Source organism: Falco biarmicus, chromosome 12, assembly GCF_023638135.1.
Source record: "Falco biarmicus isolate bFalBia1 chromosome 12, bFalBia1.pri, whole genome shotgun sequence".
In the NCBI taxonomy this organism is placed as follows: domain Eukaryota; kingdom Metazoa; phylum Chordata; class Aves; order Falconiformes; family Falconidae; genus Falco; species Falco biarmicus.
In genome coordinates, this window is record NC_079299.1 from 33611134 (window position 1) to 33629038 (window position 17905).

The window sequence follows — 17905 nt, forward strand, 5'->3', positions numbered from 1 at the left end:
TTTATAACGGTGTGCTGTACCCCCACGCCGTTTCAGCTGCTTGTTTTAAGCAGTTAAGTGGCAACATGAGTAAAGCATTAGCAAAATGATTTATTATTGATATATCAGCATAGTTTGGCTCCCTCAAATTTAGATCATGCTCCTGTAATGCAAGCACCATTTTTACTTGGCAGAAAATAAAAAATTATATATATATATTTTATATATATACAAAAAGGTACCACTCTCCCCTCAGAGAGAATTTGACCAATCCTTATTGCTTTTAAAGACAACTAAAGGTTGTCACAGTCCCTTGCTGTCTCATACCACATGATTGTAAAGCTGTTCCCTTGGGGTTTGGCTGCAGAGACTGGTGTGCTGCAGAGCGTGGGACCATCCACGTTCGAGCCAGTCTCCAGGAGGTGGTAGCTGTGAAGCTGAACATACCCAGCAGTTCCTGAGCCTCCTCACCCCCCCGTGTCTGCAAGCTCATCTCACTGGGTCACTGCTCCCTGTAAGGGACGGACTTCAAGGATGTAGCGGTTACTTTCCTGTATATTTGGTAAGGCCTACAGCACTGTCAAAGCTGATACCATTCAGGGGATGCTGTTGGAGGTCAGGAAATTGGGCTAGACAGTGTGCAGGCAGGTGGTGAATGTACTGTTATTGCTAACCGTGAAGCCATCAAAAATCTCGAGCTTGAGTTTAAAATAATGAATTTAAGGACGGGGAAAAAAAAAGGTAACTAATTATTTTAAAGTATCTTTTTATTTCCCTCTGTGAAAAGCTGTTGGCATTGACTGAAAGAACGTTTTGTCAGGTCACATCACAAGGTCTACTCCACTGGTATCTTTCCCTCATAAATGACAACAGTAGAAGTTAAAGAAACCTGTTAAGCGAGCATGTGTGGACGCTTCCTGATGCACTTTGCCTGGCTGCAGCTGTTTGCTGTACGGGGACTCTGAGCCATGCGAACAATTTTTATGTTCCTAGTCTTTGACGGATGACTTCTCTTCCTTTGACTTGTCAGTGTGCTTTGTGAAGCCGTGGAAGATTTGTGTTTGCAGCACCCTGTGACAACAAGCCGTGCTGCCTGTGCACACTGTGGGACAGGCTGCTGTGGCTGTGGCCCTGCATCCCCTGGCCCCTCTCACTGACGCACCAGGAGAGCTGGTGTGCAGTTGGTCCCTTTTCTCCCTCTTCTTGCCGCTTAGTTTCAGAAACCTGTGCTCCACTCCACCTTTTTCAGGTTGAAGAGGTGGTCTCTGTTCCAGCGTTTCATGCTTGGTGGCTTGTCCATCCTCCTGGCTCATCCTGTTGCTGCTCTCTTAGCCACTTGCAGCTGCACTGCATCCCTCCAGAGATGAGGAAGGCCAGCATGACAGGCACTACCCAAGATACAGCACCACGTACATCCATGCATTGGGATAATGGTGTTCCCTTGAGTTCTCTTCCTGTTGTGGTTGTTGCTAGTGATGTATTTGCTTTCCTGTTGCGAGATGGCACGCTCTGAGCGCCTCAAGCTGGGTACAGGAGCAAACGATCTGTCATCTGGGTTTAGGCAAGAGCTCGCACCCAGCTGCTTGGCGCAGCTAAATGTCTGTCTGTTCTTCCAGCTGCAGAAGTATAGCTGTCTCTGGGACTTTTAATGGTGGCTGAAGTAGCGTTGGTATTGTGAACGCTAACGGTCCCTAAATGTTGGAGCTGTGTATCTGAATCCTGGTTTCTAATCCAGCCCACTCAGGTAATTTTTTTTCAAGTTGTGCCTTTCTGTAGCCTTATCTTCTACCCTGTGATGGGACATGCAGCCCGCTTCTGAAGAGCCCCTTGGAAACAAGCAGCCAAACAGGGGCCACTGGGCAGAGTAATTATCCTGGAAAGCTATGTACAAATACAGGCTGGGCCTCTTCCCCAGTAGTTATTTGGATGCTTCAGGATTGCAGTGCCTAGCACTGATGCAACTTACCTCTGGCCATGAGAGAATGGTGGAGACAACGTGAGAAAATGAACCTGGTTTTTAAATTTCTGACCATTTTCTTTGCTGATAATTCATTGCCTAGGCTGAACATTCTCAGTTCTTCCTTTTATCTATGAAAGCTATGGCAGATTTCCCAAGAGTTTTCTTGTCTGTAGAGCAGGTACACTGCTGGCAATATAAAGACTTTTTTTAAAAAAATAAGTGTACGTTGCAGCTTTGAGAACTATCAATGCATTACTGTGTTGGGTTTTTCTTTAAAAGAATCCTTTTGGAAAGGTGGAAACATTAAATAGGAGAGGGGACGGAGTGGCAGGGAAAAGGGTTTTGAAAGGGTAACACTCCCTGCTGCTGCCCAGAAGAATGGTACAGCAGCATCTGTCCTTCACAGGGTATGCAAACTGCCTGGGGTAGCTTGACTGTGTGGAACGGAGGCAAGTTTGTACAGCACCGGCAAATCTTCTGAACAGAGTGGTGATATGGATCATTTTGTAAGTCAGCTAAAGCCAAGGCTGAACAGGGTCCCAATTTTAATGAATTGCATACTGATTGAGAATAAAAGAACAAGAATTTATTCCAACTCATTGTATTATGACTAAAATAACTTTTCCCTGTCAAGCATGGATACAAAATCATCCTCTAAATTGGGTGAGGGAAGCATGTACATCGATAGCCTTGTGAGTGCTGCTGTGTGAGCGAGCAGCAGCAAGTCCACTGCTGCTTGGTGCTAGCTGGGGTTGTGCCATGGGCTGCGGAGGGTACCATGCGCCCCACTCTCAAAAGGTATGGGCTCCTCGTTCTGTGCAGCAGCTGCTACCTGTCTAAACATCTGAGGTCTTGCTGGTAGGTCCTTGGCTGCTGCAGAAGAGTGCAACTTTTCACACCTGCTGATTTGCTCCTTTATTATTTAGCCTCCTTCACAAAGCTAATCCATATGTTGTTAATAGTCCAGTTACTTCCAAACTCTAATAACTCTAATATCTGCCAGTAATTTTACAGTTTTGCCAATACAAGATTGAACTGAACCCTAAAAAATCATGCTCCCACGCTTTGTTTTCTGAGAATGTGTACCATTCATTAACTGAAAAGTGAAACTGAGCTGCACACCATGGAAGGCTGGAATTCACGTATCTGCAGTAGAAATGCCGTCAGTGCTGGGTGCTGCAGTGCCACTGCAAGGGTATGGGCCTGGGCTTGGCAGCTAGCACTGTACCTAGTGTCCATGCAAAAAATGTCCATGGAGGTGCCGAGTTTGTGTGAAGAGCTTGCCCTTCTGCAGTTTGCAGGCCCAATAGCTGCAAAGTCTGCAGGACGAGAGTGGATCGATCAGAAATGTTTAATTCTTTGAGTTTAAGTTCATTGAAAGGGTGATGGTTTTTTCCCTGATGCAATCAAAATAAGCCTGGCAAAATCTGCCCCTATTTTCTGTACAACAACTGAGGACTTTTTTTAAGCAAAATAACAAACTCTATGAGCTTTTTATACTAGCTAAATAGGGCAGCTGTTGTTGGAGTGGTGTTCCAGCAACAGCCTTTATTTCTTCTTAGAAAGGAGCTCCTGTGTTTGCAAAGCTCTCCTCTTATCTGTACTCATCTGCACCTGATGCATCTAATAAAAATGCAGCAGATTTCAAATTTGCATACATTATTTTATAATTGCATACATTCAAGTGTAAGCCACTAAAAGCATTTGTGTTCAGACAATGCCGTAGAGAAGGCAGTGATGGACACATTAAGATTTTCTCAGATAAGAAGGTGCATTTCAGCAGCGTGAGGGTGGGAACCAGAATCTGAGGGAGGATTAGATGTTTCTGCTGTGCATGATAAGGATGGCTAGGATTCCCCACCTCCGTTGGTAGCGACAAGCTTATTCTGTTTTTACACTGGGGTTTTTTTCTGTATGCTTTTACTTTAGGTACACTTTGGTTTCCTTGAACCCTGTAGAGACCCTTGGTAAAGGAATTGGGTTTCCATTGTCTTTGTCTGTTCAGAATTGTCCTGGTAAAATCTCATAGGCAGCTGCAGGAAGGCAGAGGGAAGCGGGAAGCATATGCACGCATGTGTGTTAGCAAACTGTTCTGCATATTGCTAAAAACATATCTCCTCGTGTTTCCTTTGTGCTGCCTTACGGTCTGGTGAATGGCCAGAAACATTTCTTTAACAAAATCACAGTGAAAACTTTTCATTTTCACATAATATTTTGCTGAGGAAAGCCAAATCCTTTCCAGCTATTTTAACTTCATTGTCTTGCGTCTTCTGTAGTGTTTTGTTTGGTGGGTTTGTTTGTTTGTTTGTTTGTTTGTTTGTTTGTTTAACTCCTGTCTTTGTGCTGGTGCCTGTCTGACTAGTTTCTTCAGGTTGCACACCTAAACATGTTTTTGGCAGCTTTGTGTGTATCTGGCACAGTACATGCCTTGGGGGTGGGAGGGCGAGTGGCCTCCTGGCAGTACCAGCTCTACTTCAGAAGAAAATACTGCAACTCCTGGCAGGTGAATCCCGAGTTGTTATAAAAAGTCACAGGTATTGCTAGTTCTCATAAAAGGCCAAAACCTGCCCCCTGTGTGTTTTGGGCTGGTCCCCACACCTGGCATTTCTCTTGGGAGGTGCCTGCAGTCCCCACTCAACCTGCCTTCCCCAGACTTCCCACCAACCTGAACCCCTGGGCACTAGGGCTTCCCCAGCCCACCCGGAGTTTAGGCATGAGCAGTCCTGGTCCGTTGGTGTGTGTGGTCCCAAGTGATGGACGCAAACCACGAGTGGGTTACCACACCAGGCTTCTCAGCAAGCTGTGGTGCACAGCCCTCTCACCCAGCACGATATGGGGTTTCCACAGTTGTGGCTGCGCTGGCAATGTTGTTTATCACGATGTCGAGGGTACTGCTGGTGTTGCTTCATTAGAAGATCAATTCTAAAGGTGCCATCTGTACTGCTCCAGTAGCTCCCACTAGTTTGTTAGGACTCATTATAATATTGGCCAGTGCTTGGGAATACAATTAGCAGTGTTAGACCTGAGTCTTTGATTGAAAGACTGCTTATGCAAACAAGGATTTTTTCCTTCTCAGATGCATTAGTAACAAAATTAAGGTGTATATACCTTTTGCTCAGTTAACTGCCTCATAGGCAGCAAAGCTGTGAGTGAGCTGGATTGTTTTTCCATTGAATCATTTATGGAATTACTAATTAAATTCCAATTGCTGGAGCTTTATTGATGATAACGATGTGAAAGCCAGGAAGAAAGCAGCTTGATTCAAGGCTGAATATGCAGAACTGACCATTAGAAGAAAGCCATTATTTTAGTTGTTACTGAGCAATTCAAATCTGGAATTACTGAGAAGTGCTTGGAATGCCAGAACATCGTCTTCACACTTGTTTTCCAGTTTATAACCAAAAGCCATTCTTGCAACCTAATTGGCAGACTGTTCTTAAGTGCTTTATAATCCAATTAACATCTAGAACAGTAACAAAGCATTTGAGTAAATGGAAGTAATTTCTGTTTAAATGACTTGCAACATCATATTTGCAGCAAAGGTTTTCTGTGTTGCATGCTCTTCTCAACTGTTATTACTTACTTGACTTTGGAAAGATAACTGCTAATCTAACAAAAAACATACCGCTCTTATTGAAGGCATGTTGAACAAGCTAAATTGCTGAGCTGTTTTCTGGGTTGGTGCAGTGAGCCATCATCTGTCCCGGATGCTTGTTAGTGTGTCATTTCTAGGACTTTATGACTCTGTTGGACTTAAACCAGGTGATAAAGCCAAGGTGAAGTGCCAGCCCCCTCTAGATGTAAGTTCATTACTTTGGAGCTAGTGCTTTTCTCTGCTGTAAGGAGGAAGGAAGCAAAAGCATGAACGCTTGAGCAACCAGGAGGTCACAGCTCTGCTTCCATCACCTCTCACTGCAGATTTCAAAATGTCCCTTTCTTCTCTCCCATTGGTTAGAAGACTGCCCGAGTTAGGAAGTTGACACGGTGGCCACCTAGCCCAGCCCACTGCTTCTGGAAGTGGCTGGGAGGGGATGCTTACAGGAAAGTATATGCAACAGAGCATGTAAAGACCATTTCTTCTCCCCATGCGTACCCTTGCCGACTGCTCAAGACAGGGTTTACAGTGACTGGAGTTTGCATTTAGATTGCCACACTTAATATCACCAACAGACAATCCTTTTGGGCCTTTTCTACTTTTTTGCCTGTCACAACATCCCTGGGGAGTGAAATCCACTGCTTTGTAAGATGCTGTGTGACTAAAGTTCTTCTGCCTGTTGGCAAAAGGTGCCGCCTTGTCATTTCAGAAGGTGGAAGGGATTGGAGGGAGATTACCATCTTCAGTGTGTCACCTTCTGACCACCAAGGATGCCTTCTTTTTTTCCCATTGCGTGAGCTGGTCTACAGCAAGGTGTTGTAGAGCACCGAGGAGATGGTGGTCATGAGAAGATCAGCAAGGTCAGGAATGGAATCCACTTACCCTGCCAGTGAGCAGCTTTACTGAGAGAAACAGCATCTGATTTGGGTTGCTGTTTTTTCCCCTGCTCTACCATATCATTATTTGAAATAATTATGTTTCTGTGTGAAGTTTCTTCATGGTTCACTTCTGCCAACAGATGCTGTTTCTGAAGCTAATTAGACTGTGGGGTCTGCCCGAGTCCTGCAGCCTGGCTACAGAGTAGAGGCGTATATCCTTTGTTTGGGGAGGAACGGTTTCGCCTCTGGGGTTGGTGCAGCTAAAAAGCTGCTGTGGGGAGCACGCACAGGCCGTGCCAAGGGAGCCCTCCAACGCTGTCCTTGCGTTTATGTGGGCAGCAGTGGTTCTGTGGCTGAAGCTGGCCCCTGGGCTCAGCCGCTTTACACAGACTCCCTGGTGGCCTTTGGCTGGGCAGAGCAGGAGCACGCGGGGAAGGTGGGAACTCTCCCCCACTCTCATGGCATCTTCACAGAAAACTTGCTTCCAGCATTTCAGAGGTGGCACACCCTGTTGGGCTGTTGCCTTCAGGAGGACCCTGGCTTGCCGGTGCACGTAGCATTACAGCTTGCGGGGCTTTGCAGTAATGCTAAGTCTTCCCGATGGAAATCTTTCCAACTCCAAAGAGTTGCACCCTTGTGCCTTTATTCTCCGGAACATTTGATACATCTTTGTCAAACCTTCGCAGCATCACTAGTGCCATACATTGTATGTCTTGTTTGTGTTAAGGACGTCTCTGAGAAGGCAGAGGGAAGTCTGGAGGCAGAGAAAGGATTTGTTTTCATCTGAAAATTCAAAACCTGCCCCTGTCCTGGGGCTGTGTCCCCTTTCAGCTGCTGGCTGGCTACCTGACACAGCAGGCTGGCTACCTGACACCTGACACAGCAGGCTGCCCTTGGAGTGCTTGCCGTAAGGGAAGGCCTGGTCTCTTGACGTGGTTACGGTTCCATTGAGGGTGGCGAGAGATACCAGGGCAGGGTAAAAGAGTGAAAACAGCTGAGGGTGTGTTGCCATAAGGCCTCCACTGTACCTGCTGTCAGGAAGGACACTTGAGGGAGGTCGTTGCCAGTCTGGAGAGCATTATGTCCTGCTGGATCTGAGGATCTGAGTACGTGTTACCTGTGCCCTGCCAAACTGGAAGCGGTGCTGAGGACTCACAGGGAGGGGAGGGGGGGGGGGGGGGGCGGCTTTTAGTCTTCCATTCTGGAATGCTTGGTGGGAGTGACCCATCATCACCTACTCTGTGCAGTGCTTTTTTCCTGGAACTTTTCAGTAGAGTGCAGTGCTGTGCTTTCAGGGTTTATCTGCCCTCCCCAAGGTGTCTATACACAGCCTTATGGTTGCCACAGCAGCAAATTACACAGTAAACATTTCGGAAAAGGCTGTCATTGCCAGAGGAGGAGTTAAGCTAAACTAACAGAGATGAGAAACTAAGAGCCTCTGGCAGGGTAGTTTTAGGACTACTGCCTGGTAGAAGGGCTGGAGCAACTTTTTGTTATATTACTTTGCAGCACATGTGGTGGTTTTGAGTAGCCGATTAAACATCTGAGCTTTCTTTTTTCCCCCCCTTTTTGCAGCTCTCCATGAATTCCCCAATGACATCTTCACAAACGAGGACAGGAGACATGGAGCTGTGGTCCTGCACGTCCTTTGTGTAAGTTTTGTGACTTTGCATTTCTCCTGTCACTGTGGACAGGGCTTGGTGCGCTCACTGCAGGCTGGTGCCACCTCCCACCCACGTTGGCTTCAGCTCTCAGTCATGGTTGAGAGTGTGTTTCAGTAACTACGCTGAGCATAACATACTTCAGTTTTACATAAGCCTCTTCCTTTAAAAGCCCATGAGTTCAGGCGCATGCTGTAATGTGAATAAACTGCTGCGAGTTACTTTACTCCAGACAGACTGGCTTTGCTGAGGTTGCCAGGTAGCTGTGGTCCTCTGCCCTCCGCCCCTGAGCATGACGATGCTGCGGGGTTGGTAGGTCAAGGGAGAACGTTGATGTAATTGCCTTCAAAAAGTAGTGAAGTCTTATCCTCAGAAATTCCCCCTGGAAATCCTCGTGGCACCCCTTATGACATAGCTGTAGGAGAAAAAAATTAGAGAGGGTTTTTGTTTAAAAAGTTTATCACAAAGACCTTACTGATATCAGAAATTTGTGCAATTTTGGGCTTGGAGTTTTGTGATCTGTCCCCCAAACAAGTTGGTATAAGTAGTGTGCATGGGTAAGGCCAAAATTAAAGATACTCAAGATAAATTTATTTAAATAACCCTAGTCTGTCAGTCCACTAGGCATTTAGCTAGTGTTAAGAGGACCTTGTGTTCAGCAGCTGCAGTTCTCTCGCAGAGGGAAGCGCTGTCCCTCCAAATCCGTTCCTCAACTTTTGTTAGGTAGATGAAGACAATTCTTTTTTAATGTCATCTTCATTTAAGAACTGCCAGGTTGGTGCTTCTTGGGGTGAAGAGGCATTCTTCAGCAGCCAAGAAAATATCTACCTCTAATGGATGTTTAGCATTTAATAACTTCTAGTCAGCTTAAATGAGTAGTCACCGTGAGCTATGTGCAATGATCCATGATTTCTTTTAAGTATAAATTAGATTGTATTGCATATTGTGAGTGCTCTGTGTTGTGATTTTTTATTTTTTGGCTAAATGGTTGCAGAAGTTTGCTGGGTAACATCACTATTGACTTCATCAGGCAAGTTTAAGGCTTCCAAGTTTCCATGGGAACATTGAGCTTTGAGATGTTTTGGAAAGTGAGCACTGGACCCAAGCTGGATTTTTTAGCACCCACAAGAATTCTCCCAAAAATTCATATAAACTTGCACTCTAAGTAGTGTCACGCAGCAGCTAGTCACCCAGAGTCTCTCTGCAGCTGGTGGAGAGATTGACCTTCAGAGGATCTTCAGCTCCTCTGTTGTAAGTCTGGAGTGAAGCTGCAGGTTGGGTTTCACCTGTTTGACTCTGGTCAGATCTGCTGCTTCACCCCGTGGGCTCTGAGCTGCTTCTGTCCCAGCAGCAGAGTGGGGTTGTCTTAAACTGCTGCAGCCCCTGTGTTCTGCCCTGTGAGGTCAGTGTCATGCGTGATGGCTCTTGCATGTTGCTGGTGGCCAGCACTGTGCCATCTTCTGAATGTCCAAGATGCTGGGCTTGGGTGGGGCTTGAAAGAAGGGCTGGGGATGGCATTGGTGGAACTGGGGAGCGGTCCCAAGGAATGCCATCCTGGAGACCTGTCTGTGCATCCCAGGCAGCCTTTGGTCTGCTCTTTCCTGACTTTTGGACACTGGATTTTCTGGTGTGAGGGTCCATTTCACAGCCACAGTCAGCGTGTCATGCAGCACCATCTGTGGGATTTCACTCCTGTCTTGACATGCATCTTGGCCGGTGCGTGCTTGCATCCAAGTGCTGATTATTTGTTTTCCTGGCAGTCAGTGCTCTGCACCTCAGTTTTTGTGTTTTGACAGGCAAAGGTCACTGTTGCTTATCTGTTAATTCAAGGAGCTATATATTAACTGCTCTTAACCCATACAGAAAGTGTGTAAAAACTGTAATAGTCTTGAAAAATAGCAGTAGCCTGTTGGCACCCTTGTAACTATATTGTGGGTAATACAAAAAAGTGTTATGAGAGTTGTTTAAGAAAGGGATTAACTATGTGCAGTTAAATTCATCTCTTCACTTGGAAAACAACTAGCAGGCTCCCATGCAGCCACTGTAGGCAAAAAGTGACGATTATAGCAGCACATTGCTACATTGTAGCCTCATGTTTCTTAGATTTTAACACAAAAATTATTTTCTAAAAATCTCTTGAGTTCCAGGAACACGTTTATAGTGAGACTGTTAAAAATATGAATTGCTAAAATCATTCTTAATCTCTGTGTGATCCACATCTCTGAATGGTTTTTTCCAGCTATTTAAAAGAGATGAGACCTGGGCTGAATGTTTTCATTCTTAGTAACAATGAAATCACATGTTCTCATACAGTTGACTACTTAATCTACAAGTTCAGTTATTTTCCCATCTACTTTAAATTAGATTTGGGCTTCGTAATTGCTCTCCAGATAGTTTATTTTTTCCATAGACTTTTTTGTCAGTTCTGCATAAGCTCTATGCGCTTGTAATATGTGTCAAAATGGGGCTTGGAAGACTGAAATTCAAGATAAACTGTCTACTTCAGAATAAAAAGGAAAAATCTGTTTTTAATGAGAACTAGATGTAAGCATCTGCTGTCCCCAACAGAAACATATCTACTTTCTTCCCCTCTAGCAAGCAGCAAGACTGATACCTTGGTCCATCAGTGCTCCATTGTTATTGCGGTTCAAGAAAATGTATTGACCGTGCTCTAGCTCGTGCACGCCCAAGGTGCAGGACCCAGCTGGATTCACCTTTTCTAGCCCCATGGTACTTGGGAATGACCCCTCAGCTGTCGGATGCTGTCACAAGGTGTACGGTTCCAAGACAGCAGGCATCAGTTGAGAAGTGTCCCAGTGTCTGTCTGCCCTGAGCTGCCAGCTCCGTGAATCCCAAGGGAAGTTCCCCCAGGCTTCTCTGCCTATGGCCCTGGTCCAGCCCCTTGGGTGGAGTGGGGAGCAAAAGCAGCAATGACAAATGCTTTGCCTTCTCCTTTAGCAGAGTAATTGTTTGTAACCTGTTGTCAAAGAGAAAACTGATACTTGGAGAAAATAGACAACAGTCATCATTTAGCAACCTGCCTGTTTAGTCTGAGTTGACAGGGGTTGTCATCGTATTGAGGTGATAAACCTGTAATCCTGTTTTTTACCTTCCAGCCATAGTTACCAAATGTGTGATCAAATCAGAGCATGAGCAGAAATGCTCTTTGTGGAGGAAAGTCACCTTGTCTCCATTGAAATTTCTTTGCGAGTTTGAGGAAACTGGACTGTAAAAGGGGCTTTGTGACTGCAGGGAGAACAAGGGAGCGATGATTAGCAGGTCATCATCATACTTCTCATATTTATTGACCTCCCTTTAAACAGTTTTTACTTGTTTCACTAAAAACTTGTTCTTTCTCCTCTCCCCCTTTGTCCATACTTTCATGTTTATTTTTGAAAGGCATGGAGGTAAAGCTGGTTTAACAGAAGCCAGAGAACCAGGGGGAAAATGCTGTGAACTGGGGCCCTGGGGGAGTGCAATAGATGGCCTCTCAGTGGATTCCCAAGGCATCTTCTCCCTATTGTTTAATAGAAGTGAAAACACAAAGACCCCAGCAGATCCCGTGGTGGGGCTGTGCAGAACTACTTCATGTAATCTGATGCTTCATGAAGTTGAAAGTAAATCCCCAAACACTTCAAAAATCTAGGAAAAACTGGACAGGAACAGTTTAGCGATAGTTTTAGGTCTGAGCTGAAAATACTTCAGTGTAAAGGAGAAGTGGGCCACTAAAAACATACTACAGGCTTGGAGCCACAGTGTTCGATTTCCCCCTAGATACTTCAGAGCTCGTCAGCTGATTGCTTCACTGCTGTTATCATCATGACCTCTCTGAGAAGAGGACATGCTGCTATGGATAGTAACACCTCCACTGAGTTGCTGGTTTGGAGGAAGCCCGAGTCTGGATTTTGAGAGTCTGGTGCTGTTTACTGCTAAAGTATCAAGTGCACAGCCTACCATCCAGGAGCTCCCCACCGCTTGAGAGCTTCATTTTGCAATCTTAACACAGCTCCTGGTGGTGTGCAGGTGTCTAGGTGTTCTTGTAGCATTGGATGGGGTTTAGTTTGTTTTAGCAGATGCATACTGATGCTTGTGCAGACCCCCAGCCCTACTGTGCTTGTAGACACTGGAAGATAGGCACCTGCTACCTCCATGAGACAGGGGAGGGAAATTGCTTCACCCAGTAATTTTTAAGGTCTTTGCTTACAGGAGAGGAAGGAGGGTTTGGGTATTGCTGCAGGTTTCCCTGGAAGAGCCTGATGGGATGGGCACTGTCTTTCCTCCCTGCCACGTCCCTGCTCAGCCATTGTCTGCCCAGCTGCAGGCTCTGCCCTGATCCCTGTGTTACCCATCTTTTTGACAGTACAGCGTTGGCTCCCCTTTTCCCAGCTTTCTCTGGATGTATCCGGGATGTGGTGCCAGGACACATTGCGCTGCCAGTGGAAAGGCCCGTGTATGTGTGCGGTCGGTCGAGCCGCTGGCTGGATGGCACGAGGGCTCTGCACGCTGAGCAGGGTGACAGAGCGGGTGGTTCGGTGTAGCCATGGGAACAGGGTGCACCAGTCTCCTTTGTGCAAGCTGCTCAGAAAATGTAGGTCGCTCTGGATGTATCTTGTCTTTATCTATTTCTACACTGAGTTGAAAAACAGCTGTGTATATTCCTACAGCACAGAGCTGTCTCATTAGGGTGATGATTTTCCAGTGCCCCAGACATGCTTACCTTAGCGATGCTGCACAGCATAGCTTGCTGCTGAGCGCATTGTGGTACCATGGGCTGCTGCTCCCAGTGAACTTGGACTCTGTGGGTTTCTCGTTTGTTGTTTTTTTTTTTTTTTTTAATTTTTCTTTGATAATGGCATTTTGGGTGGTTTTATAATGCACTGGGAGTTGAGGAAAGCCCTGTGCTTGTAACAGTGGTTTCAGTGATGGCCCTTGGTAATGCCCACTTGCCTGGTGTGGGAGGTCTGTGGGGGTGTCAGCTAGGAATGGTCACCTCTTCTTTTCCTGGCTGTCCTGGGAAGAAGGCAGGGCTGTGGGAATTGCTGGCTCCTACAGCATTAAGCTTTCTTATGAAAAGCTTCTTGCTTTGGCTCAGCAAAGTGAGTTTTAATCTGAGTATGAAGAACCAGCATGGGAAACTCAAAGGACAGCTGGACAAATGTGAAAAATTATCATTTATGTCCTGTGCAACAGAACATATATTTCAAGTAAGATACTTAATCTCCTCTGATGCAGAGATTGCAATTACTTCTCTGCTGCTTATTTGTTAGAATCATAATTTTAAAATCAATCCTAATGTACTACTTAATCTGGTATTTGTAATCCTTTTATGTAGGGCCATTATATTTTTGTAATTTTTTAATGTCCCAAGGAGGAAGACTTGTCTTTTAAGTAGGTTGCCTGTTTAAAGGCTTCCGTGTCTTCACTTCAAGCCAAACTCAACTAAATGATGCTGGAGCTGAGACTTGTTTTTTCTGTTCTGTCCATCGTGTTGTCCCCCATGGCCATTACACACGTCATGCTCCAGCTCTGCCTGTGCACACCCGCGTTTGCCCAATTGCTGCCTTTATCCCTGATGCCTGTTGTCAGGTGGAAGAGGCTTCAGCAAGTGCTGCCCTGCTGCTTTCCTTACCTGTGCTAAGCCTGCTGCTCCCGTCGTACTGGTAAGGATGGACTTGCATGTATCAAAGGGAGAAGGAATGGGTCTCTCCGTTGGATCCCCAGGTTAATTTGGATGGAAGCTGATACCATTTAATCAGCTGCAAAATGTTAAAGCCATGCTGTTTGCATTCTCCACATTTGACATACAGAACAGACTTGCTTACCCTGATGCTGGCTGGCTTTCTTCTTTCCACATAAAATAGCCTGGACTGGTGTCTGGGCTCCATCTTTCTGAGACTGACTTGATGTAAAATTAGGTTTTTTTGTTATGTTCCTGCTGGCCCAAACTCTAAACCTGATTTTGTTTTGTTTGTTTAAAACCCAAACAAACAAAAAAAAGCCCCACCATAAAAAAAATCACCCAAGCAACTTTCAGGGAAGTAACAGTTACTGTCTTCCTGTGTTCACTTACCACCTGTGTTTGCTTTCCAAAGGTAGTTGCTAGTGTTTTAGTTTGTGAACCAAGCTGTTTTCTAGCTAGATACTCCTTAGATTTTGACACTCTATACTGTATTGCATTCAGGCCAGTTAAATCAAATTAGAGAAGACTCACAGCCAAAACCAGATTTGTGACATTGAGGTCATTGAAAATAAATGCTCAAGCATGTAAGTCAGTGTGGGTTCAGCCTGATCTGTTTTATCAGCCTGGTGTTAAAATTTGCTGAAGTCACCCACAATAATCTTAGTGACTTGAGCAGGCTTTGGCTCAGTGCTTTCAGCAGACGCAGCAGCATGGCATTCCCCACTACCTCCAAGAGAATTAGAGAAAGTGTGACAGCAGTTTCTTCACATTGGCTTTTCTACTCCTTACTCATTTCAGTCCCATTATTGCCTCTTCTTTTCTACCAGATCTTACAAATGTGTAAGCATGGGTGGACAAAAGAAAATTCCCATGTCACCTCTTTGGGTTGTAGTTGTGTCCTCTGAAAATCGGAACACAATGAGATGTAGCTTTTGTACCTGCCTATGGGAACGGGGATATGGATGTGCCTTGCCATTCTGGTTCACGCTACAGACAGTGTAAACCCACCCCTGGCATCATTTGACTGCTAATTTAAAGTGTTTCAGAAGGATTTTCTTGAACTTGAACTGATGGACATCTTGTACCCGATGTCCTTTGGGACTGATTGTATTTCTGGTGAGCGCTGCGTACAATGTGGTAACTTCACATGATCTGAAAAAAACGTGAGAATGTACAGGAGGCAAAGACGGTCCATGTGTGCCGCATGTGGAAGCAGGTGCTGAAGTGAGCTGGTTTGGCTTTTGAGCGTGTGCTTTTTTTGGTTTGTTGTCTCCTCTCTGTCCCCATCACCTCCCCCCCCCTTTGGGAGAACTTGGCTACCACAACAGCGGCAGATTGCAGGAAGCCCGAGCAACCATATGATGCCCTGCACTCTGTGACTGTAAATTATGTCAAATGTAGAGGATGCTCTCAATTTCTAGGGATGATGATGTACAGATTAGTGTTCTTGAAAGGCATTACTGTGTATTTGGGAAGGGAAAATGATGGCATGACCCACTGCAGATTAGTATGATTAGCAGATAAAAAAAAATCCAGCCTGAAGTTGGGCACCCACTATCCATTGTATTTCAATGAGATTTGGATATGTAACACTCTGGGGCTGTTTCTGATACTTTTTCCTATGATGTACAGTGTCTGTGAGCCATGCGCTTCCCTTATCTCTGTTTGTACAGTTATCTGTTGGTATCATGTCAGCAGCTAGTGCTCCTTCTACAAGATGAAGGTCTCTGCTGCACTCAGCAGAGTTGTAGAGCTGGAATTTTGCTTACATGCATGGTCTTCTGGGCCATTTTGCAGTGTAAGACTTTCATAAACAGTAAGTTACATTTATTCATGTATATGAGTAATGACAGAGAGAGCACAGAGACTATCTGAAGTGACAGTCTAGCACTGAATCTTCAAGATGGTGTCAAAATCTTCCATTATTATGAAATTCCCATATCTAATCCTGAAAAAAAGTATACTTGAATTATTTTGGGGCTTCAAAAGTTTTCATGGCTGAGATTTTCACAGAAATTACTGGCTTTTTGCAGCAAAGTTATAATTAAATTCTGGCAAGTTAGAATCTGGTTGTTTGGGGGATTTAAACCTGTTCCTGGAAAATTAAAACAGGAACAAAACCCCAGAGGCCATTTTTATTGCTGCTTTCCCTCCAGAAAAATATACTCTGTTCTCCTCCCATCACCCAAGCTTCAACAGTAAACTTCAAAAACAAGCAAAGCAGGAGGATCTGTTGGTGATGTGGTAATAACTCTGTGCTTCGCTAGGATTAAGACAGTGTTTTTCTACAAATAGTGGCCACTTTTCTTAGCTCTAGTTATCCACTGGAGCTGCACTACTTGTAAAAATAGTTCTATAGTGGTACATGGCAGGTGTTACAAAAAAGATGGAGCCATCTTTGAACTTCAAAGTAGATTTGTCTCACTTTGGGAGAGCCTGTGGGTGACACTGGAAACACAAGGGATTGATGCATGCTCACCTGCTTTGTTGGACCACATGCCAAAATTACTTCTTTCTGGGGCTGTTTGCTTTTGGCACAGTAAAGGTAGCTCTACAGGTAGGTAGGTCTATCTTTAAGAAAAAAAAAACACAACCAAAACCCAACAAACAACTACATGTGCTTGAAAACCTAGCAAAATATTATGGAGGAGTTGCATGTTTCCAGCGTGAGGGGCATTTATATGATCAAGTCAGACAAAAGGTGTAAGCTCAGGGCAGGATGGGAATCTAGATGCTGCTGTGGGACTGTGATGCTGTAAACCAGCCCTGGGACTGTGATGCTGTAAACCAGCCCTGGGACTGTGCTGTGCACTGTGCAGACCTGGCGCTGAGGCTCAGTTTGCTGCTGTGGTTAATGATATGCACTGCTCCAGAGCAGCATGTGTCTCTCTGTCTGCAGTGACCTCGTGCCCAATGTGATGCGGGGGAATGTAATTTCCTTCGGTGCATGGGAGCGGTGAGTCTGCTGGCCTGAGCACGCAGCTTCTCACTGGGTCTGACCCAGAGGCAGCCAGCAAACTGCTGGGGGAGGGGTGTGGAATTGGAGAGGGAGAGCTCAGGTGTTCATCTCTCCTGCCTTGATGTGTGCAGCCTTTCACATTCTCTCTTTTTGGACATAGCTGGTTGTGTGCAGCTGCTTCAGTGCAGTCTGTTCCAGGTTTATGTCCTGAGCAGAGCTTCCCTGTTTGCATGCCCCAAATCGAAGGATCTCGCTTGTGCGTGCTGTGTGCTTTCACAGCTACATGGCGATATAGAAACCTTTGCCGATACTGTAGTCTGCTGACAATGAGATCCGAGACGGTAATGTAGATTCTCTCTGTGGCAGGTTTTCAGTAGCACATGCAGACAGATTGTTTTCTAGTTCCTATGGGGATGCCAGCTGAAATAGATACACTGCATACCTGACACCAAGGAGTGCTGCAAGGGATGAGCGCTGGCCTGTCTTGCAGGTCTTCAGAGGATGCAGTGGTCCTTTCTTCTTTCCTGCTGCCCTACTGTACAGGACACTTGGCTTTAAAGCTTTGCTGCAGCTCTCCTTTCTGCAGTGTGTCCTCTGAGCAGCATGGGCACGGCTACCCTGTTGGGATGATGCCCTTATTCCTTTGGGTCTCCATATCTCTGGCTCTGTTGCTTTACCACAGGCCTAAGTTTGTATACAGTACTGCAGGAGTAGCCTGGGTGGCCTCAGATACATCTGCACCAGCAAACTAGAGCAGGCTGGGGCATGGCACAAGCCTGGTTGTGATGCAGTGCTCTGTTAGGTAGCTGGCATGCTTTCCCTCTGGTTTTCCCCTGCGCCCACAAAGTATTTTTCTTTCCAGTGCCAGGATGTGAGTCACAGCAGGGGATAGAGGACCTTTCCTCTGAGCCATATGGGAGGGAGGACAAGAGCTTAGCTGCACGTGATACCAAAAAATTGGAGACAAAACTCTCTAATATTTGGTCTGGAGTTTTAGAAAGCAGGCATTCTTTATTTTTGGCGCTGGATGCATGGGGAATAAGTTCCACCCAACGTGCATACTGACTTTGTTCTCTGTTTATCTTTATATGGCAGATCTATACATATTAATGATGTTTCTGAGAAACTGTTAACATATTCATTACAGTTCCATGAACTACTTATCATATCTATACTCTTACTACACATGTGTG

General features: G+C 45.4%; 1 protein-coding gene across 11 annotated transcripts in view; it reads left to right on the forward strand.

The window, feature by feature from the left end:
- Positions 1-17905, forward strand: part of LOC130157758 (sodium/potassium/calcium exchanger 3-like) — a 280298-nt gene that overhangs the window by 91543 nt on the left and 170850 nt on the right. For all 11 annotated transcript variants that reach the window (XR_008825023.1, XR_008825024.1, XR_008825025.1 and 8 more), the window contains exon 3: positions 7988-8064. Coding sequence is in view for 7 of the 11 variants with exons in the window: in XM_056357687.1 (XP_056213662.1) it covers positions 7988-8064 (77 nt within the window). In the remaining 4 variants the exon portion in view is untranslated. The remainder of the gene's footprint in view (positions 1-7987; positions 8065-17905) is intronic.